The 22,902-nt window shown below is 37.3% G+C and overlaps 1 protein-coding gene across 3 annotated transcripts; it reads left to right on the forward strand.

Moving 5' to 3' along the window:
- Positions 1-9,768: 9,768 nt before the first annotated feature.
- bin1a (bridging integrator 1a) lies at positions 9,769-22,874 on the forward strand. Of its 3 annotated transcripts, XM_039683517.2 has the most exons (20): positions 9,769-10,038; positions 11,561-11,641; positions 11,774-11,828; positions 11,929-12,023; positions 13,021-13,116; positions 13,206-13,316; positions 13,422-13,514; positions 13,853-13,938; positions 14,732-14,807; positions 15,267-15,322; positions 15,535-15,579; positions 16,004-16,082; positions 16,239-16,361; positions 17,237-17,314; positions 17,763-17,780; positions 18,609-18,845; positions 19,152-19,196; positions 20,087-20,149; positions 20,244-20,345; positions 20,420-22,874. In XM_039683517.2, the coding sequence occupies exons 1-20, from the start codon at positions 9,952-9,954 to the stop codon at positions 20,519-20,521; spliced, it is 1,728 nt and encodes a 575-aa protein (XP_039539451.2). In that variant the 5' UTR covers positions 9,769-9,951; the 3' UTR covers positions 20,522-22,874. The 3 variants fall into 3 exon arrangements, with proteins under 3 accessions (XP_039539451.2, XP_039539454.2, XP_039539453.2); XM_039683520.2 differs by lacking the exon at positions 18,609-18,845; XM_039683519.2 differs by lacking the exon at positions 15,535-15,579.
- The last annotated feature ends 28 nt before the right edge of the window (positions 22,875-22,902 follow it).

The following is a 22,902-nucleotide window of genomic DNA, read 5'->3' on the forward strand; positions in this document are numbered from 1 at the left end:
ATCACAGTACTAAGACTGCTCTCATTATTACGAATGATTTGTTCTTACCATCCGATTGTGGTTGTATAGTGTTATTGGATCTTAGTGCTGCATTTGCTACTATCGACCACATCATTCTTTTGAATAGACTCAGAAATGATGCTGGCATAATTGAAATTGCATTGGAAAGGTTTAAATTATAATCTGACCATTATCAGTTTGTAGTACTAAATGAAGAGATGTCATATGTCACAAGTTATGTAAGGAGTACCACAAGGCTCGGTACTGACCGTTGTTTTTTACCCTGCAAAAAAAAGCCTGCTCTTTCCTTTGCAAACTCTCCCTCTATCTCTCTCGTTTGATTGTTTTAATTTAATTTTAAGGGTTCAATTTCAAGGGTTCAAAATTTTAAGGGCTCTCTCTCTCTCTCTCTCTCTCTCTCTCTCTCTCTCTCTCTCTCTCTCTCTCTCTCTCTCTCTCTCAATTCAATTTCAATTCAATTCAATTCAATTCAATTCAAATTGCTTTATTGGCATGACTGTACATATTACAATATTGCCAAAGCTTGTAACACATAGTATAGTGAAGACAGTAAAAATAACAAAGTATTATAACAACTTAAATTAAAATGTACAAATTAAATTAATTGCAAAAAATAACAGTGTAACAGATTATAATTTCTATGAATTTCTCTCTCTCTCTCTCTCTCTCTCTCTCTCTCTCTCTCTCTCTCTCTCTTTCTCTCTCTCTCTCTCTCTCCACTTCCGGTGAGGGTGTAGCGTGCGGTGGCGTTGGAGAGCGTTCTTTCCTCTTCCTTTTTTTTACATTTTGGTTCTTTTCTTTGGTTCTTTTCCCCCTACGTTACGGTTTATTAAAAAAAAAAAAAAAAAAAAAAATTCCAGTGTCGGTATGGCAGCCGTTCCGGCACAAGGAACGGCCTGCTTATCCCTTCGTAATGGGTGCAGGTGTGTACCAGAGGCGGGTGTAACAGTTGAAGATTTGCTGGTCGCGGTAGGAGAGAAGGTTGGGTTTGATAACATAATCTCTGGCTCGCGAATGAACAAAGCAGTTGTAGTGTTTTTGAAAACTGAAGCTTTGGTGAATAAATTGACTGTGGACGGATTGTGGGTGAAAGAGGCTTTTGTTCCGGTTTCACCGCTGTCTGCCCCAGCTACTAAAATCACAATCTCAAATGTCCCGCCGTTTGTTTCCAATAACGTAATTGTAAAAGAACTTCTTCGATATGGGAAAATTGCAAGCCCCATGAGAACGATCCCATTAGGATGCAAAAATGCGGCGCTAAAGCATGTATTGTCCTTTCGACGTCAGATTTTTATGTTTCTCAGCTCCCAAGATCGATCTTTAGAAGTTTCCTTTAGAGTTAAACATGAAGATAATTCGTACATGGTGTACGCGAGTACGGAGAGTTTGAAATGTTTTGATTGTGGCGATGTCGGACATAAGCGCTTCTCGTGTCCGCATAAAGTGCGTGATGAACCGAGTGCATCTAGAGATGAAGAATCAAATGGGGAATCTCAAGTGATTGAAAGGAATAAACAAGACTCTGTACTGACTGATAGAGTGACGGAGGAGGAGGTGAAGGAACAAGAGAAGGTGAGTGCTGTTGTTTCTAAAAGCGTGAGTAATGATCAGCCTGGGTGCAGTTATGCTGTTGGAAAGCCTGCTAGTGCTTGTGGAGTTACTGATAAGGTGGTGAATGAATGCAGTGTAGAAGATGTGCAACAACACTCTTTAGTAACTCAGGCAAAATGTTTAGAAGAGGATACAGGTGAAGAAATGGATGGTTTATCTCAAAGTACTGATGGTGTGAGAGATGAACAGTGGGCTGAGATGGAAAGAGCAAGAGAAAGTGATTTGTACACCGTTGACCAGATTAATAGTTTTCTGGATGAAACTAAAGGGAAAGCAGGAGTAGAAATTGTTGATTTCTTTCCTGATCTTGAGAAATTTGTTTCTTCGGTAGCTTGGGCTCGAAAAATGACTAGTTGCACCGAGCTCTCTCAGCAGAAAAGGTTTCGGCTTAAGAAATATATCACATCTGCTAGGCAAAAATTGAAACTGGTTGGCAAAGAACCACTAACGAGGGGGAACGCTAAAGACTCATAATGGGATACACTTTTTATTTAATTTTTCTTTTCTTTCTTTTTTCCCCCCCTCTCTTTCTGATGGAGATCTTAAGAGCAGGATCACTAAATGTGAATGGGATGAGGGATATGAAAAAAAGTGTATTTATTTCTGAAATTATTAATTTGAAAGAGTTAAATGTCATTTTTTTGCAAGAAACTCACAGCGATTCAGACAATGAAGTTGATTGGGGGCTATGGTGGAGGGGAGAGCATTTTCTTAGTCATGGAAATAATTTAAGTGCTGGGGTAGCAATTCTTCTTGCCCCTTCTCTCAATTGCAGTATTTTGTGGAAAAATGAATTGGTACCGGGAAGACTTTTGATTGTTAGAGCTGAAATACACAATATGAATTTCATTTTTGTGAATATTTATGCTCCAAATATAGGCATTGAGAGAACAAGGCTCTTTTTTAAACTAGAACAGTTCTTAAGACAACAAGATGATAGAGATTTTGTAGTTTGTGGTGGAGACTGGAACTGCACCTTAGATTTTATAAAAGATAGGACTGGGGAAGAACCACATCAAATGTCAGCTACTTGTCTTGCACGATTAGTAAAGAATTTTCACTTATCAGATGTATGGAGAGAAAGTAATCCATTAGTTACACAGTACTCTTGGGTGAGTTTTACTAATAATATATTTTCTGCTGCTCGTTTAGATCGGTTCTACTTATCTCATAATATGAGGAACAGGCTTTTGAATTCAAACATTACTCCTGTCTCTTTTTCAGATCATAAACTAATCACAGTTGAATGTAGTCTCATAACACAAGCGTATAAAACTTCTTATTGGCATTTCAATGTTAAATTGTTAGAAGACACTATCTTTTGTGAAAACTTTAAGAATTTTTGGGAAGTTTGGAAGACTGAGAAAGGAAAATATGACAACATTATTCAATGGTGGGAGATTGGGAAAGTGTTTATTAAGGATTACTGCCAACAATATTCTTCTCTTTCTGCTTCGTGTTTAAAGAAAACTTTGGAGAGCTTGGAGAAAGAACTTAATATTATTGAAGGGAATATGACTGTAAATGCTTCTCCTAATTTGAAGGATATGTGGTCGGAAAAGAAAAACTGTTTGAATTTAATCCTTGATGAAAAAGTCCAAGGAGAACTTGTAAAAAATCGGTTTCTAACAAAAAGAGACATAGATGCTCCTACGTCCTTTTTTTTAACTTAGAACGGAAAACTAAGTATGGAAAAAAGATATTGTTTTTAAAAGATAAGGATGGACATCTTGTTTCAGACCCGGAAAGGATGCGCAGACTGGCAGTGGATTTCTATACTGAACTATATTCTGCTGAGTCTTTAAATGAGCAATGTAGACATGAACTTTTACGAGATCTTCCTGAGATATCTACAGAAAAACAACAGCTTTTGGAAGCACAACTTACTTTTAATGAACTGACCTCAGCAGTAATGGATCTCTCATCAGGGAGGGCACCAGGGATTGATGGACTTCCTGCAGAATTTTATAAACACTTTTGGACTGTTATTGGTCATGATTTTTTTGAAGTTGTGCAGAAATGTGTAAGTGGAGCATGTCTAACAAGAAGTTGTTAGCGTGCTGTCTTAACATTACTTCCAAAAAAGGGAGATTTGACGCTACTAAAAAATTGGAGACCTGTAGCTCTCTTATGTTCAGAGTATAAGATTCTCTCTAAGTGTCTTGCTAAAAGGTTAAATGATGTATTACATGAAATTATTCACACAGACCAATCATATTGTGTAAAGGGCAGATCTATTGCAGATAATTTACATCTGATGCGGGATCTGTATGACTATGCTTTTTACAACAATGTTGATATTGGGTTTTTGGCTATGGACCAAGAGAAAGCCTTTGACAGAGTTGACCATCATTTTCTTTTTGAGACTCTTAAGGCTTTTGGATTTGGAGAAAATTTAATTTCATGGATAAAATTACTTTATAATGAGGCAACTTGCTTAATAAAAATAGGTGGGGGTCTCAGTGTCCCAATAAAGGTTCAGAGGGGTATAAGGCAAGGTTGCCCTATTTCAGGGCAGCTTTATAGTATTGCTTTTGAGCCATTACTCTGTAAATTAAGAAGAGAATTAACGGGGCTGCAAATCAGAGAAATAGATTCTTCACAGGTGATTAAAATGTCTGCATATGCAGATGATCTTACGGTCATAATAAGAGGTAATCAAGACATTAATGTTCTGAAAAAGTGTTTAGAAACTTATGAAAAAGCCTCTTCTGCGAAAGTTAATTGGGGCAAAAGTGTGGCAGTGTGGTGTGGGCATGACAATAATGGTCCCATCCTTCCTGGAGAGCTGCAGTGGGGAAGGGAAGGTTTTAAATATTTAGGAGTGTTTTTAGGATCTGTAGAGTATAGGAAAAAGAATTGGGAGGGACTAGTGGAGAAAACATGTGTTCGGTTATCTCGATGGAAATGGTTGCTCCTCCGGTTATCCTATAGGGGTAGAGTCTTGGTCTGTAACAATCTCATTGCTGCTACTTTATGGCATAAAATGATGATATTAGAACCTCCAGAAGAACTGATGGTGGACATTCAGAAAAAAATTGTTGATTTCTTTTGGTCTGGGTGTCACTGGCTGAAAGCACCAGTACTTTATTTGTCCAGGACGGAGGGAGGTCAAGGACTTATCGACATCAGATCCAGAATTAAAGCCTTCAGACTCCAGACAGCTAAAAGACTACTGTATGGTAAAGAAGTGAGCTGGTGTGGCGTAGCCCGTGGCCTCCTGAGAAGAGCAGGTGGAATGGGTTATGATCGTCAACTTTTCCTAATGGACATTAACAAGCTGGACTTAACTGGTCTGTCATCGTTCTACAGGTCAATGTTGAGAGCGTGGACTCTTTTAAAAGTCTGCAGAGATCTAAATGGTGAACAGAGCCAGTGGTTACTGGAAGAGCCCTTGATCTTTAACCCAAAAATTGATTTGGATGTTTTAAAATCAACTTCTGTGAGGCATGCTTTATGTTCTGCAAAAATTTTAAAGATTGAACACTTATTGAATGAAGATGGATGGATTTCTGCAGAGACTCTGGCTACCAAGCTTGGCATAAAATCAGTCCGAGTTGTGCAGAGGCTGTTGAACCATCTTTATGAGTGCATGCCAGTGGACTATAGAGACTCTTTATTTTTGCACAAAAAAGAAAATGCAGTTTATTCTTTCCCGGAACTGGATATCACAGCGGCGACTGGATTGTGGCAAGAGAGTCAAGGTGGAATTTTATCCTTCAAGACCCCTCAACTGGGGAGTTTCAGAGAAATCGGGAAAAAAGCTATTTATATGCTCTGTGTAAAAGTTCTTCATCTTCATGCACTTGAAAATGTAAAAGAGACTAAATGGACAGATTTTTTTGGACCAGACTCTTCCCCGAAAGGTTGCTGGAGGACCATGTACAAACCCCCCATTGAAAAAAGGTCTGGAGATCTACAGTGGCGCGTTGTACATGGTATTATAGCTACAGACAGATACAGAGCACATTTTGATCCACTAGCGGGGATGGGATGTCCGTTCTGTGAACAGCAGGAGACTGTTTTTCATTTGTTTGCTGACTGTAGTAGATTATTGCCTCTCTTTGAAATTCTTGGAGGCTGGTGTCAAACATTAGGAGAAGATTTCACACTTGAGTTGTATGTCTATGGACCCAAATACAAACGCAGCAAGAGGGAGATCTGTCATCTACTCAATTTTATTTTCGGACAAGCAAAGTTAGCTGTTTGGCTCTCTCGTAAAAATAAAATAGGGGCTATGGGACAAACTGACGTGGTACTGATTTACAAGGGTTTGATGAAGTCAAGGTTGAAAATAGAATTTGAATACTATCATCTGAATGAGAATATTGAAAGATTCAATTTGACATGGGCTATTAATAAGTGTATTTGTGATGTTGACTACAATGGTGATTTACAATTATATGTATAATATTACATGATGATTATGCTTGTAAAAGGTTTATAGGTGGTTGTTATTTATTGTTTTCTTTGTTGGTGAAATAATTGATTGAAGCTTGATTTTAATTTTTTGTAATTAAAGGTGTTTCAAAAGTCTCTCTCTCTCTCTCTCTCTCTCTCTCTCTCTCTCTCTCTCTCTCTCTCTCTCTCTCTCTCTCTCTCTCTCTCTCTCTCTCTCTCTCTCTCTCTCTCTCTCTCTCTCTCTCTCTCTCTCTCTCTCTTAAGATTTTCCCCCACATTTTGTTTTTACATTTCTGTCTGACTATTATTTCAGACTTCACATGCTTAATGTATTAATTAATTATAACTCTGCATTCCATTTTACTGGATTACACTGGGTTTTTAAATTACAGTGGATTTGTTAAATAGCAAGATAACAATAGGCTAGGCTAACAACAGGGTAATATGTTACCTTGCTTACAATTTAAAGGAGCTGTATAATGTATTTCAAAAACTCATAAAATGTCACAAGACATTAAGAAATCATGTTCATTTCAAATACTTATATCACTGACAACTCCAGCCAGGATATTGTCATTTCAAAAGTGAAGTTGCAGGCAGCCCTCAGCTGATGTTGTCATGTTGTGTTTTGGTGTTATGATGCTCCACCCTCCACCGATCCACCAATTCACGAAGTCAGTTTAGTGTTGCAATATCCGGGTTGCCAGCTCTTCTCTAGCTACCACAGCTGCAGTACAGACCGGTAGAATAAAAAAAAGTTGGATCCTGCATTATCTGGCAACCTCGAGTCTGTACACCTCTCTACAGTAATTTGAAAGTGATTGCAGTACCAGTTTTGGCCACAACCACACAACAGTGTGGTTCTGGCTTTTCTACTTTGATGCAAAGTTGTAAACACGTAGAGGACGTTGCAATAATTAATAATAATTCTGAAAAAGCATAGCGGGGTATTAACGTTACCAAAATATGACAGCGGCACTTTATTGAAAGAAACTAAAGATACTGACTATTCCTTTACTGATTTTATGTGTTTTATTATAACAAGAATACAACCACTTTTCTTATTTGTTTCAAGAAATATGTGTCACTGTAAAGTTTAACTCTCGGTTCTCCCTGTCGCTGTCTAGTGCTGAAACAGGACACGCTTCAGGAACATCCAATGTGGCTCGTCTAGGCATAGACCAACGGTCATTAATGAGATGTAAATAAACCTTCGTTTATATTATATGCTTCTGTTAATCTGTTGTTCGTGGAATGTAGGTAGGCTATAGCACACACAGGTCAGGGTTTCAGAATCGGGTTTTTAACAGGCTGAACAACGTGTAGCACTACTGCCCTCCTGTGTAACAGCTGCATCAGCACAACAGCATTCTGCCTTTCAAAGGCTCGAGAATTTTTTCCCGTGTTTAATACTGTTTCCTGCCACCTAAATGTCTTTTAAACAACCCCTTTTAAACGAAATACACTAGCTTTTCGGTTTGGACAAAATAAGAAAAATTTACCATCAAAACAGGCATCAAGGCAACAATATTAACAAATAACAGTCTACATGCGAAAGTGGTTGAATTTGAAAATCCAAATGTAAAGACAATAAAAGGAAAATAAATAATTACTTTAAAAATATATCAATGTTAATAAAATAAACGAAAAAACAAACTAAAGTATTGTACACATAAATAAAGAAAGCTGCATAGCATAGTGTCACGATACGAATACAAAAAGTGGAGAGGAGGACTCAAGTGCAGGGAATGGATATTTATTAATAAGTGAAAACAAAACACACAAACTAGAACTAGAATAACAAACACTGACTAAGACCATGAATACCAACACAAGGAACAGGGGCAACATAAGGCAAAGATCCGACAAAAACAGCAAACAAGAGGAGACCTAAATAGGGAACAAATCAAGAGGGAACAGGTGGAAGAACTGAAACGCTAATCAGGTAACGAGGGGGAGGGATCAAACAATGACAAGAGCACATGTCCCGACAGCCATGTGCAATATAAGACAGGACAGACACGTAACACATAGAAAGCTACAGTCAATTTATTGAAAACAATTGTAGGCTACAATCTTTCTTGAGCTCACCAAATTTAACGTGTTCATAGCTTGTTCTTCAAATGGTTTTTATGTACGGTGGCCGAGGTGTTGTGGAACTGATGAAGATGTTTTTCTTAATTTGCGGATGTATTTTTTGTATTTTAATGCGTTTTTATAGTTGCAAACGTTTTTTTGAATTTGCATTCGTCTTCATCAGGTTGCAGCGCGGTGAGCTCTCTCGGACACCGTGTATGGACGTCGATGCAGGTCATTTTGCTGTACTACTGAGACCAGAACAGCTTTAAATATTAACAGTAAGTAAAAAAAAAAAAAAAAAAAGGTGCTCAGTTGTTTCAATGTCATTCTCACAATTTAGGCAAACCAATTTGGTGTTGAAATACCACTTCAAAACGTCATAAATATCTCTGAACAGATACACGTGCCCCCTCTGTCGGTGTACATTGAAACTTCTGTGGGAAGTATGTTGTTTCAAACCTGTAGGAGTTTCTTTCTTCTGCAGAACACAAAAGAAGATATTCTAAAGAATGTTGGTTGACAGTCTCCATCGACTTCCATAATATTTTTTCTCTACTATGGAACTCAATGGCTACCGTCGTCTAGTTACCAACATTCTTTAAAATGTCTTGTGTTAAGCAGAAGAAAGAAACTCAAACAGGTTTGGAATGACATAAGGGTGATAAAATTATAACAAAATGTCATTTTTGGGTGAACTATCCCTTTAGATGTGTCAATTAGTATTAGAATGTATTTCTTTAATGGCACTTTAGGACATGAATAATCATGTTTGATTTTGTACATTTCCACATTCGTAAATTTAATTTATTGATATTGTTTATACTGTAGGCTACATTTAGAGAAGAATTTCAACAAAAGAAATACATGAGAAAATCTACATGAATGACTGAAAATGCATCAAACAGCATCACTGTTGTCTGAAACGACACTAAAAAGTTATAAATATTTGATGTAATGACTTTTAACAAGCAGAAAGCAATTTCAACAATCAGATATTCATGTTCACTTTAGATTTTTGATTGAGTGAGCTGGAATATTTGTCTTTTGTTGCCATTGTTGTGCATGCAACCGATCACTATTGGGTTTGAAATAGCAATTATCACTTACTTCTTTAGAGGCTGTGCTTTTGAGGTATCGCCACAAACTCACAAATTCCCTGGACTGAGTAATTCTGGTGCTCCAATAAATCTTTGACGCATGAACCCTCAAGAACCACAAATAAATCAGAATAAATCTCCTGCACTGTGATGGAGATTTTGTGGAGAAACTTTGGAGTTTATGGCGTTCTGTTCATGCCAATCCACAATTGAGGCTGACCCACAACCACATCCTTTTTTTCCTTCCCTTTTAATGCATTTAAAGCACATGCCACTGTGTTAAATGGACTATTGAAGCCGTTTTTATGATTGTTTATAGCATAGTTTAAAGCAGTAGGCTATCAATTTTCAGGAATTTAGGTGGTCAATACAACTTTCTACAGAAAGAAACTTGTCACAAAGACCTGGCCTCAAGTAGTATAAATATCTAGGTTATATACTTTACTGTAAAACCACTGCAAGCAGGAACAATAACCCTAAAATATTGTGTTACGGCCTCGTTGGTGTGTGACAGAAAAAAAATGGTTTACTGTCCCTTTAAGACTGCGCTATTGTCATTGGTCAATGAGCATCTGGATATCGTGTGCGCTTGTGCAGGTTCATTCTATTCCAGGGGCGAGTGTTATTACAAGGCCTAGAATTGAATGCATCTGCATAGAATAAAATAATACTCTGTAGAATTAGATATCATAACAAATGCTCATTTGACGCGTTGCTTGCAAACAACCCAATCCGGATAAAAATGGCTGAATTACCGATGGGGAAAGTGGTCACCGCAGGGAAAATAGCAAGCAATGTACAGAAAAAAATTACCAGGGCTCAGGAAAAGGTAAGACATTTTAATCATCATATACATATTTAAATACATCATGTCTCTCAACACCGATGTCAATGTGTTATAGCCTACCTTTCAGCACCAAGCATTAAGGCCAGTGTTTCGTCCTCTAACGTGATCGTGCAAAGTGTTAGAGTCGAGGCTCATCCATCACTAGCAAAAAGCCTACTAAAGTACGCATTTGCCTGGTATCTATTTGCTTATATTTTAATACATGTATGGATTTTACTTTGTTGAAGGCGCAAGCTCGCTGTTTATGGCATTGCAGTGGGGCTGCTATGGAAACAAATAGAAAGCTGTGCCTGTTACACTGGATTTGTGGATTCGCTTGATACCACGAAGATCAGCTCTGTGTGTGTTTTAAGCTTAAATCAACCCATTTATTGCCTCTGAACCTTTACATAGGTGTTTTCGTCCAATGGATGAGCGCGGCGGCGATGTCTGATTCGTAAACGAATCGTTCTTTGAATAGAATCTCTTCATTGAATCGGTTCACAAAACAAGTCCGAACGATTCGTGCACGAAGTGGATCTCGTCATCAGAGAACGGTCTCTTTCAAACGTCAGATTTTTAACGAGCCGAGAACTATATGATATACGTTAAGTGAATGTTAGTATTTTAGTTTGTTTAGAATTGAATGCATAGTTTCTATTAGCTGAATCATCGCATGATCGCAAGGTACTACAAACTGAACAAATCAGCAATAAAATCCGTAGTAATACAACTTCTTTGCGAGAAAAGTAATACACAGCGACATTTGCCTACATATGGCTAAGCAGGGATGACAGGGGCCACATGATGACGTAATTACGTTTTTTTTAAAACGGTTCTTCGAACGAACTGTTCAAAAGAACCGATTTGCGGAAATGAGTCAGTCTTTTCATCACTACAGTCCATCACGCACTGCTGCCCTTCATCACCGTGATACCTGTCAGGACGACATTTGACAACTCTGTGTAAAATACTCCAACAGATATTCAAAAACTATTTAAAAAAAAAAAAAAAAACTGAAATGACTAAATGTTAGCTGTGGGATTAAATGGCTTAACACGCCGTCTGGCTTTTCTTGCTATTGATTAGTTATATCCTATATAAATGATGTTTGGGTTCTTCACACCAGCCTTCTTAGAGACGAGTCAATTAGAGATGTGTGTAAATTTTTTCTTATAAACTAAATTTTCCAGTCAGCCACCATTTTTGAACAATACATATGACACTGACAATGTATTTATAATATAGACAGACAGCATTTATTAAATGAACTACGTGGTAAAAGTGCTTAATCTTTTCAAGATAATGCAGTTTTTGTTTGTTTGTTTGTTTGTTTGTTTAACCTATAGTTCTAATCAATGAAAATATGCTATATTTGTATAGGGGTTCTGTTTTGTCATTACACACTGAAGACAACAGTTTCTTAAATATATATTTAAAAAAAGAAAGAACAAGCAGTACACAATAAGTGTTTTTCAAAATATAGCCTATGAAAATGGTCAATAATACAATCATATTCTTTCAGGTTCTCCAAAAGCTTGGCAAGGCAGATGAGACTAAAGATCTGGCATTTGAAGAGGGTGTGATTAATTTTAACAAACAGCTGGTGAGTGTTTTTCTAATCGTGCTCTTAATTCATTAATAATTTTTTATTCTAAAGCAGTATAAGGGGATTTTTTTTTGTATTATGCCTTTGGTCTATGACCGTGTCTCACTTTAGTGTCATGTGCTCACATAGGTGGAAGGTACCAAACTGCAGAAAGACCTTCGGGCCTATTTGACTGCAGTAAAAAGTGAGATTATCAATTGATAAAATTACAGACTTAAAATGAACATAAATTGAATGTGTTGTTTTCTTACCCTTGCTGATCCCTTTCTCATGGTTTCCCCCAGCCATGCATGAATCTTCTAGACGTCTGTACGAGTGCCTGGATGACATGTATGAGAATGATTGGTATGGAAGAAAGGATGTGGACTCCATCTGTGAGGTTATTGTTTTATTAAGTCCTTTTTTTAGTAAAAATGTATTTACACATTCCAAAAATCTTTGGAAAGAATAATCCATATTAAATCAGATATTTAAGTTTAAATGTTGGAAAATGGCAAAAAAAATTTTAAGACATCCTGCACAATCCAAAAAATTATAATATATTAATGATGATAAAATATAAATAATTAAACAAACAAATAAACTAAAGTACACACAAGTAAACAAATCTGCACAAGGGGCATAGAAAGCTACAAGACAGTCAATTTTCTCAGGAAATTTCATTGCCTAATATTTTTTTTTAAAGTTTTTGGTAAATATCTCATGCTCCTTAAGGATGCAATTATTTGGTTAAAAATGCAGTTAAAGTAGTAGTATTGGGAAATATTATTACAATTTAAAATTACTGTGTGCAATTTGAATATATTATAAAATATTAATGTAAATAAAAGGAAAGGAATTTTCAGCAGCCATTCCTCTTCAGTCTTCAGTGTCACATGATCATTCAGAAATCATTCTAATAGGCTGATTTGTTGCAACATTTCTTCTTATTATAATTTTTATAAACAGTACTTCTTTTAATTTAAATAAAAGTGTAATTTCTGCATCCATTGTAAATGTCTTGCATGTCTACCATTTTAATTTGATTACTTTTTATTTGATTGTCTTCTTTGAAAAGAATATTAGGAGTAAGGAAACAGATATGGGAGGTAATTCACTATAAATTAGGTTTAGACCCATCTACATCTCCATTAATTGTTTAGTCTCTAGTTTATAAACATGTAAATAGTTTTTTAGCACAGTAACTGCAAGAAACCACACAAATAGTGATACTAGATTTAGCTTAACTAGTTTTATAACTGATCCCGCTGCTCTTTTGTTGTCTCTATAGATACTGTAGTGCTTGTCTGTGTGAATGTGTTGGTGTTCAACTAAATGTATTTAAGATGGTTTTGAGCCATTCTGATCTTTTGTGTCCATTGTTGTGTGTATAACAGGATTCAGACCTCCTTTGGACAGACTTTCATCAGAAACTTGTGGATCATGCGCTTATATCCATGGACACCTACCTGGGCCAGTTTCCTGACATCAGAGTACTAAGATCCCATGATGATGTTGTGGTTAGCTAGCATACCATGCTGTGAATTTCCATTTAATATATGTAAAATAAAATTCTTTCTAGGCCCGTATTGCGAAGCGTGACAGGAAGCTGGTGGACTTTGACAGCGCACGGCACAACTTTGCTGCGGTAAACAAAGGCAAGAAAGGAAAGGAGGGGATTAAGATCACCAAGGTATAGTCATTTATTTTTCAAGAATGTTTTCAATGCCAAAAAATTAAGGGAAAAAAAAAATCCAAGGCATTTATTTTCGATTTTTCTCACTTGTTTTGTATATAGCCGGCTTCCTTGCTGGAGAGAGCCGCCCCGGGTTGGGCTCAGGGGATCCTGTCCGCCCATAACGTAGCTCAGACCAGCCTCTCCAGGAGTCAGGTGACACTATAACTAATGCTACTTTATTCTGAGCTGTGAAAAGAGCTAGCCGGTATTTTGATTCCCTCTTTTTCATTAAAAAGGACAATATCGTCTTGCCAGACCAACACAAATAAGAATTTTGTTCTCGTCTAGTTAGATAAAGGTAAAATGAAATGAAATTCCATGCACATTTGGGCCAAATAAATGGCAAATCAAACAGGGTAGGTGAGGCAATTCATTTGATTTGATTTAGCTGTATTCAGGTCAATCTATTTCAATAGCGAAAGCCTTGTGGATGAATAAGATTGTTAACTACAGTATATGTCATGCTTTGATGTAATTTTATGTGTTTATAGGCAGAGGAAGAGCTGGAAAGGGCACAGAAGGTGTTTGACGAAATTAATATAGATTTGCAGGAGGAACTTCCATCTCTGTGGAACAGGTGTGGATTTATTACTGTTTTACTCTCACAGATCTTCTCTGGGTTTTCTGTCACAGACAGCTGCGGTCACGATAGACTTTGAGCACACAGAATTTCTACAGACACTTCTACTGCCGTGATATGACATCACACTCTGGTGTACATAAAATAATAAGTCCAGACATGTTTCCCATTTGTTTAGTCATTTGCATCAGACATTAGCCAACGGTCCATGGGCATGACGTCTGAGACTAGGAAGAACCTGTCTGATCGTCATGGAAAACAACCTACATCAGGACTGCGTTTCACAAAAGCATCGTAAGCCCAAGTAGAACAATTGCCACCAAAGGGCTCTACGATCAACTTAGGCATACGATGCTTTTGGGAACAGCCCAGATAATTTTCTTTATTTTTAAATTATCGGAAGAAGATGGATGGATGGATGGATGGATGGCAGATAAATGTAAAATCGAGGCAACCCCAGTAATAGACTGGTGTTCAACAGCGCAATCTGTTATCTGTTAATCTGTTTTTTAATGAGTGAGTTTAATTACTAATAGTTAATGCCTCAAAATAAATTTTGAACATCTTTCACAGATTCACTGATATGAACCTTTTTGGCACTTTGGATAATTCAGTACCTGTACACCTTGCTTCACGGAAATGATGTTGAAGCCTGACGATTTGATTGGCTCTTGTCATTTTTGTCTGCAATATGCACCAGATTGGTTGTAAATGGCCCATGGGTGTATCATCTTAGACTAAGATATGTTGTCATCTTATGGGGGCTGAAATTGTGTCTGCTCTCTTCCAGTCGTGTTGGCTTTTATGTGAATACATTCCAGAGTGTGGCTGGTCTGGAGGAGAAGTTTCACAGAGAAATGGGAAAAGTAAGGAATCTAGTTCAACACCTTCCAATGACAGAACATTATGGTTATGTTTTGTGTATAACTTTTTAACATTATAATATATTTAATATATAAATAGTTTTATAGTTTAGTTTTATGTCACTTGATTCTTCAAAAATCATTCTAACATGCTAATTTGCTGCTCAAGAAACATTTCTTATTATTATCAATGTTGAAACTGCTTAGTATTTTTGTGGAAACTGACATTTTCTTCAGTATTCTTTGAAAGTTTTCTCTCTCTCTCTCTCTCTCTCTCTCTCTCTCTCTCTCTCTCTCTCTCTCTCTCTATCTCTCCCTATGTATGTATATATATATATATATATATATATATATATATATTATCTAGTAAAAATGTAATAGTGATTATAGTGAAAAATGAAGAAAAAACTTCTGTATTTCAAAAGATGTTTATTTTCTATTTAATCATTTTTTTCCTAACAGATCAATCAGAATCTGAATGATACACTGGTTAAATTAGAAAATCAAGATATGTCCAGGTCAGTCAAGTTTATATAATGCAGTATACATAAAGTTTCATTGAGAAGCACAGAGCTGTATTTACAGTACTTTTTTTTTACACATGATGGTTCATTTTTGTCCATTTTCCATCAAAACGGTCTCTAAACAATAATTAGTATTGGCATAATTACACTCTATACCGTTTATATACAATTAAATTAATGAACAAACCACAACACCACTCCCACAGAAAAACAGGTAGCCAAGGGGTGAGGACATCAACAGCCCAGAAGAGGTAACAGCGGTAGCCCTACAGTGCCGTGTGTTTAAGGGTTTGTGTGTGTGTCGCTGCATTTCGTCTTACTTAAGCTTTTTGCGTGCCTTCAAGTGTAGCCATTTCCAGCAACAGTTTTGCATTTTGCAACTATGTGTTTCAGATGATGCCTTCACAGTACATTTGAGTTCACTGCATGAGCAGAATGATTTTGCACAGGAAGCAACTGCGTCTAAGTCTGCATGAATAAATGTTGCAATTGATACTATTGATTCCAGTGTAATTACACTGTCAGTTCTGCCGTGGAAGTATCCCAGACAGACTTTTGGCCACACTGGTCATCTAGGGCTTGTAGTGCGAAGCCTTTGTTCTTGGATTGAGCCTAATGAAAGATGAGCTCATCATAGCCATGTGTCTGTACTGAGATCATTCTCTGAACTTTTAGCTCCAGTGAAAGAACACAAGATGCCAATCACACTTTGAGCCCAGGAGGACCGCCAGCCATTCCCAAATCTCCGTCTAAGGTACTTTATGCATTTAGAAATCACCATGGTTTTCGTATTTGCAGTGTACGATAATTCTGCTGACACCTGTAAACAATATTGCAGGGATTTCTCATCTCTCTTTTTGTTAGCATCAGTGACACTGGTCAAACATTTCTTATTTATGTGCGTTTCCAGTTAAAGCCAGCTGTCCCTCCGCCTCCTAAAGCTACTCCATCTAAGGATCTGAAGCAGGAGAGCATTATTAATCTATTTGGTGAGGCTGCCACTCCGAACATCAGTGTCACTTCGCCAACACAGGTCAGCAGTAATTTCTTCTTTTGTAATCCTCGTCTCCAGGATAATATTGCTACATATGATGGTATCATGTGAAGACTAGCTGTCAATTCATGAGGTGGATGTTGAATTTGAGTTGGAATGACAGACAAAACTTAAATTCAATAAATGTTGATGGTATAAAGAAAATGGGCAACATTAGGTCACTTATCAGGTGTTCTTTTAAAAGGTTTCCAGCTTGTAGCTTGCTTGATGTGTGGCTCCACTTTGAAGACTTTAGGGTAAATTTGGAAATGTTCATCCATCATGGTTGACCTTGATAAAATGAAAGTTATTTTACAATGCAAGGATGCACTTGTCCTCAGCATCTAGTGAGAGACATGCCAGTGGAAAACAAGAAACAGTTTATTTGTGAAGAGAACAATCACATGATTAACCTATAACTGAAACCTCAATATTACAATAAATCAAGGTTGACAAGTCTCAGTTAAGCATAAGTGCTCGGAAAGGGCATAAGTAAACCAATATACTTCAAAAAGGTATCTTCATCATTAATGATAAATAAAATAATGTTGGGTAAAATTAAATAGTCAAAGCCTAGTTGCACTGGACACTTCACAACTACCTGCTAATGCTTTTGCCTAAAGTAGCCATGTTGACTAGATTGGGTGAACAAGGGCAAAACACACAAGATACAGTACCTTCAATGCCCTCATAACAAATGTTTTGGAGTAAAGAGTATATTGTACAAATACTTGTTCAAAAATGTAGGCCTAGTCAAGAGAGTAAAAGTTGCTAATATTGATATTCAGTCAAACTACAAAGTAGCCAATAATCTACTTAATTACAGTAACAAATTACATTTACTCAAATATTTTACACCCTTTACACCACTGCAGTATGATGCCCCAGCCACTGCTAATCTGCTGGATATGGATCTGGACTCGCTTCAGGCCGCCACCACCCCAGCCGCACAGGTCTGACAGAACAGCTTGTAGATTTAGCGTCGTATATATATATATATATGTATATATATATATATATATATATATGTTGCGTATAGCGTAGATATATGTTGTAGTACTCAAGTTCAGAAAAGACCGGACTCGGACTAAAAAAGATTTTATTTTCGGACTAGTCGAGACCAGCTTATTTTAAGTCTGAGTCCAGATCAATTCCAAAAGCTCTAAAAAATATGGTCTTATCCAGATTTAAGTACTATAACACTGTCTTAGAGTATATTTCATGCATTACAATGTCTTTGTTACAATGTAAGTATATGTCTGCAATGGAACTTCAGTGTAAATGCTTCTTAAATGGACCAATCAATTTAATCCAGTCATTAATTTTGCTTTATGTGTGTGTGTGTGTGTGTGTGTGTGTGTGTGTGTGTGTGTGTGTGTGTGTGTGTGCACATTTTGACAGAATTGGGATCCATGGGAGGTGAGTGTGCTTTTGATTGCTTACTAAAATTTGTAGTGTATACCAGCATGTATAACCTTTCCTTTTAATTCAGACAGAATCTTAAAGGGTTAGTTCACCCCAAAATAAAAATTATGTCAGCAATTACTCACCCCCTTATGTTGTTCCAACCCCGTAAGACTTTCGTAAGACACAAATGAAGATATTTTTGATTAAATCTGAGAGCTGGATCACTCCTCCATAGGGATCGAAACTGGCCGGCTCATAAAAGTTAAAGACAATCTTATTAATCTTATTAATCTATTTTAAAGATGTCTTTAACTTTCATGGGCCAGCCAGTTTTGATCCCTTAAGAAACCTATGGAGGAGTGATCCAGGTCTCAGATTTAATAAAAAATGTCTTCTTTTGTGTTCCAAAGATGAACGAAAGTCTTACAGGGTTGGAACTACATGAGGGTGAGTAATTACAGACAGAATTTTCATTTTGGGGTGAACTAACCCTTTAAGCAACTTATTTAGCTATTTCTGAAAGCCATTTCATTTACAGTAGTATATTTAATTGTAAGGGAAATGAATCTGCCTTTGTCAGACAGTTGCGAAACAGCTATTCCATTAAATTTCCTTTCACTCTTAAGCTTTCTTAAGTCTGTCTGTCCTGCTTTAACTGTCCATGATATTAATGTTGCACATCCCACATCATAGTGTGTTCGGCTGAAGAAATGTGTGTTTTACACTCTCTCTGGCTCCTCATTCTTTCTTCACTCTGGTCATGCTTTACCCGGCTCCCACATGCCCCCTTCCCACCATTCCCCTCACTGCCCTACTTACCCAACCCCCTGCCACATATAGCATACAGAGAATGAAGCCGAGGTACCTCAGACACGGGACGATGATGGTCCTCAGACTGTGCACTCTGGCTGGGGTGATGATGGTACCCAGGCTACCTGGGATGATGATGGTAGCCAACCTGTGCATGCTCCGGCCACATTCCCCACCTGGAATGATGATGAAGGCTCTCAGCCTGTGCAGGGGAATGACATTGATTCTACCCAGCAGGCCGAGGGGTGGGACGAGGATGGGGCTCAGGTACAAATTTCATAGAGCTAGCTGACAGGAGCTGAGCTGCGCTGTACTGAGGTCCTGCTGCTGTAGGCATCACTGGATGGGAACGAGAAGATGCTTAGCATGGCAATTGGGAGAATGCTGGTTGCAGCGCTAGTAGTAGTAGTAGTAACTGCTTCAACTGGGCTTGATATGTTATGAGAATAGCTGTGTAATTGGCATCTTTTTGTTCTCTCTTTCAATTCTCGGCTCTCCCTTGGTATTTCTACCTTTCATTCTTCTATATATTGGCCCTCTTCTTCTTTATCTCCTGGTCTTTCCTTTTTGCAGGCCACAGAACAGGCAGTTGTTACAGAAGAGACAGTAGCCGAAACTGTAAGTGAATAAAATAAAGCACAGCATATATGGATTGCAAAATAGTCACAAAAGTCTGATAATGAAACAAAGCAAGAGACTAAAGGACAAACAGGAATACTATTGGTGACCCAAAATTTGCGGCAACATACACTACTGTTCAAAGGTTCGCAATCAACAAAAATGTATACTTTTATTTAGCAGTGCTACATTAAACTGATCTAAAGTGACAGTAAAGACATTTTTAATGTTGCAAAATATTTCTGTTTCAAATAACTGCTGTTCAGGAGCAAATAATCCTGAAATACATCATGGTTTCCACCTAAATTTTAAGCAGCAATACTGTTTTAAACATGTTTCTTGAACACCAATTGAGCTTAGAATGATTTCTGTTCAAGTGTATTTAAATGGAGAACTGTAATTTCAAATTGTAATAATATTTCCCCAATATTAATGTTTTTGATGAAATAAATGCAGCCTTGGTGAGCCTTCTTTCAAAAACATAAATAAATCTTTCTGCCAGAGACGTAAAAAAGTGCTCCAACACTTTGGGTGACCCGAGTTCGAGTCCCAGCTCGAGGTCCTTTCCCAGTCCAATTCCCCTTTCTCGTCTCCCATGATTTCCTGTCTGTCCTTCTACTGTCCTATCTAAAAAAAAAAAAAAAAGCCTGTAAAAAAAATTCTTTCCGACCCCAATCTTTTGAACAGTAGTGCATGCTGATAATCAGGTGAGGGCTCCCTCTGGTGGACCGACGGAGTAGCTGCAGACTCCACCATCTGACCTAAAGACATAAAATGGTACATTAGGGGCTCTTAAGCGTGTCAGGAACTAAGTTCAGCACCTTTCTTGTTTTGATGGTAATAATTCATACAATGCGATGAAAACTATACATATATGTCTTTGCTTACAGACTGCAACAGCAGCCACAGAGAGCACAGAGAATGTAGAGATGCCAGAAGCCTTCCTGTTCAAAGTGAGTGCAAAATGATGTTTTAATTTAACGAACAATGGTTTGTTAATCAGAATTTTAACCTGAAGAAGTGAGACATGTATTTGTGTGAATGCAGGTGAAAGCAATGCATGACTACAATGCCAATGACTCGGATGAGTTGGAGATGAAGGCAGGAGATGTGGTGCTGGTAGTGGGCTTTGAAAATCCAGAGGAGCAGGTTTGTGTAGTTGTTTATTTTGTGATCTCAGTGGTGTTAGTTATGATCACCTAACTGACTTTGTGCGCTTACAGGATGAAGGGTGGTTGATGGGAGTCAAAGAGTCTGACTGGATTCTGCATAAAGATCTTGAGAAAAAGGGAGTCTTTCCTGAAAACTTCACCCAGAGGATGTGAGCGCTTGTGATCAGCTTGATCTGTGACACTGTTTCCCCCATCTATATTACTCCTTTTTGCTTCCTTTGAAAATGCAGACCAGAAAAACTACTATACCAACAAATGCACCGCCACAGGCAATCAGCTGGTTATGTTTGTGGAAGTTGTTGACAGGTTAGTCAGTGCATTGTTTTGGGTGTCCTCACTCATATTTGTCATGCTTTGAATATGATTGGATCCACCTTTGACAAAATGAGTGATAGTATTTTTTTCTAGCCTTTTCTAATTGAGGGAGTAACATACCCAAAGTAAGTCCTTGCTGTAAATGTTTTTAGACTAGCCACACTTAACCATTGTCCCGTTTTGAGTGAAAAAGTTTTAAGTCATATCTCATGAGCTCACAAACTGGTGAACGAAACAGATAGTCTGATACTGAGGACTATTTGAGCTGCATGATATATAATTATGTCACAGGTGGAAACAAACAGTATTTCTTTTAAAATGGTGAATACCCTATCAATGATGTGTTGTAAGAATGTTTTGTTAATGTTCCCATGTATATTACATGATATATATACAGTATATATATATATATATATATATATATATATATACACACAGTATATTCTTTCATATATTCTTGGTTATGCCAACATTAAGGAAACATTCTGGGAACATTTCATAACAATAAAAAAGTAATTAATATAACATTTAAAAAAAACAGATGAATGATATAAAAATAAAGTTTTTGTGCTAATGTTTTAGAACATTATTAAGTATCAGATAACTTTGAAAAAACATTCTGTTAACGTAAATGGAAGAATGTTCGTTCATAACTTTGAGAGAACTTTCCAGAAAGTTCTGAGAACGTTCCCTGTTAACTAGTTAATTGTTTCCATTTCTTCACGGGAATGGAGTTTGACTGCTCTGTCAAATATCTACCAGCACCATTTCTGCATGTTTAAATCAGGAACAAACTAAAAAGTACAAATAAATCAGACTAATATAGTTAAAGGAGTATTAAGAAACAAAAACCATATGCACTCGTTCCATAAGCAGTTAATGTTGACACTAACAAGGCCGATGTATTGAACCCCAGACTCTTGCTCAGGTTGTATGTTAATGAACCTGTGTGCTGTTTCTGACCCTTAGCTTTACTGTATACACGATATATCACCGTCCACAGATGTTTTTGATAAAGCCATTTCCGATATTAATATTTGATTAATAGTTCACTGTGCAAACGCAGTCATACACATGATTTGTCTCGGTCATTAAGTAAAATTGCGGTTTATATTCCGTGAAGGAGAATTTCTTAACATGTAATGCAATAAGCTCTGCACAGATTTTTAATTCTTTATTAATTGTATTCATAGACGTGTCGGACGTTTTGGCAAAGTGTGGATATTATTAATGCTCACTTGTGTGAGTTTTAATAAAGTGCAACATGCGAAAGTGACTCAGAATATGCATAATATGACTTCAGTCCACTTACAGTACACTGTATTTATAGTTTTATTTTTGTACATTGTGTGACAAATGCGAGTTAAAATTATTCCATGTGCCATGATCGCTGGCTTATATACTGGGGTCTTTCTCAGTGTTGTAAACTCTGGTCTTTTCATGTCTGATCAGAACTGACCATCCATCCCATATACTGTAGCAACAAGAGGTTTAGTGCATCTGAGGTTATGAACTTTGATGAGGACCGAACTTAAGTTGGTATGGCAGAGATATTGATTCTCCAGTCATCTGTTGCGCTGAATAAGAACTTGTTTGCTCTTTGTTTGGTTTGTTTGTTACTCCTGATCTCTTTCTCTTATTGGACGTGTCATGTGACCCAAGCTTTCGGGGGAGTTCTTGCCACGCTTCTGCAGTTTTGAAGCAAGTGTGTGTTTGCTTTTTGTACCCTGTACTAAGAAATCAAATGTGATCTGTATAGAGACTGATTACTGAGTTATTCAAGCTGCCAATGCATCTTTAATGACCTCTCGCTCAAGCTCTTAATTAAATCGAAAGTCCCCAGAATGAGTGGACAAACACTTCCTCCTCCTGTATTTGAGCACAGTTACGATATTTGCTAGCGTTGTTGCATTTGTAGCCGTGAACATTGTGTAGTTTTGTTGGGTTTCGTCACTAAAGATACAGATTCTTTGAACATATCTATATATGTAATTAGTGTGAATGTGAAAGAGGCATGCTTAAATCCATGAGCAGTGTGTCTGTGTGTAGTGACTTGATGTTTTCTTGCTGAGGTGGCCTGGGACACCAGGGTCACTTTATGCCACTGTAAGCCATGAGTGTGTCATTCTACAGTCCTGTATCCTGCTGACTCACCCTATGCTAATAAACATGGATTTAATCCTGTAACTTTTCCACTGTTTGGTCCTGTTCACCTTGCT

This window comes from Pimephales promelas, chromosome 7 (genome assembly GCF_988280905.1).
Source record: "Pimephales promelas chromosome 7, fPimPro1.hap1.1, whole genome shotgun sequence".
Lineage (NCBI taxonomy): Eukaryota > Metazoa > Chordata > Actinopteri > Cypriniformes > Leuciscidae > Pimephales > Pimephales promelas.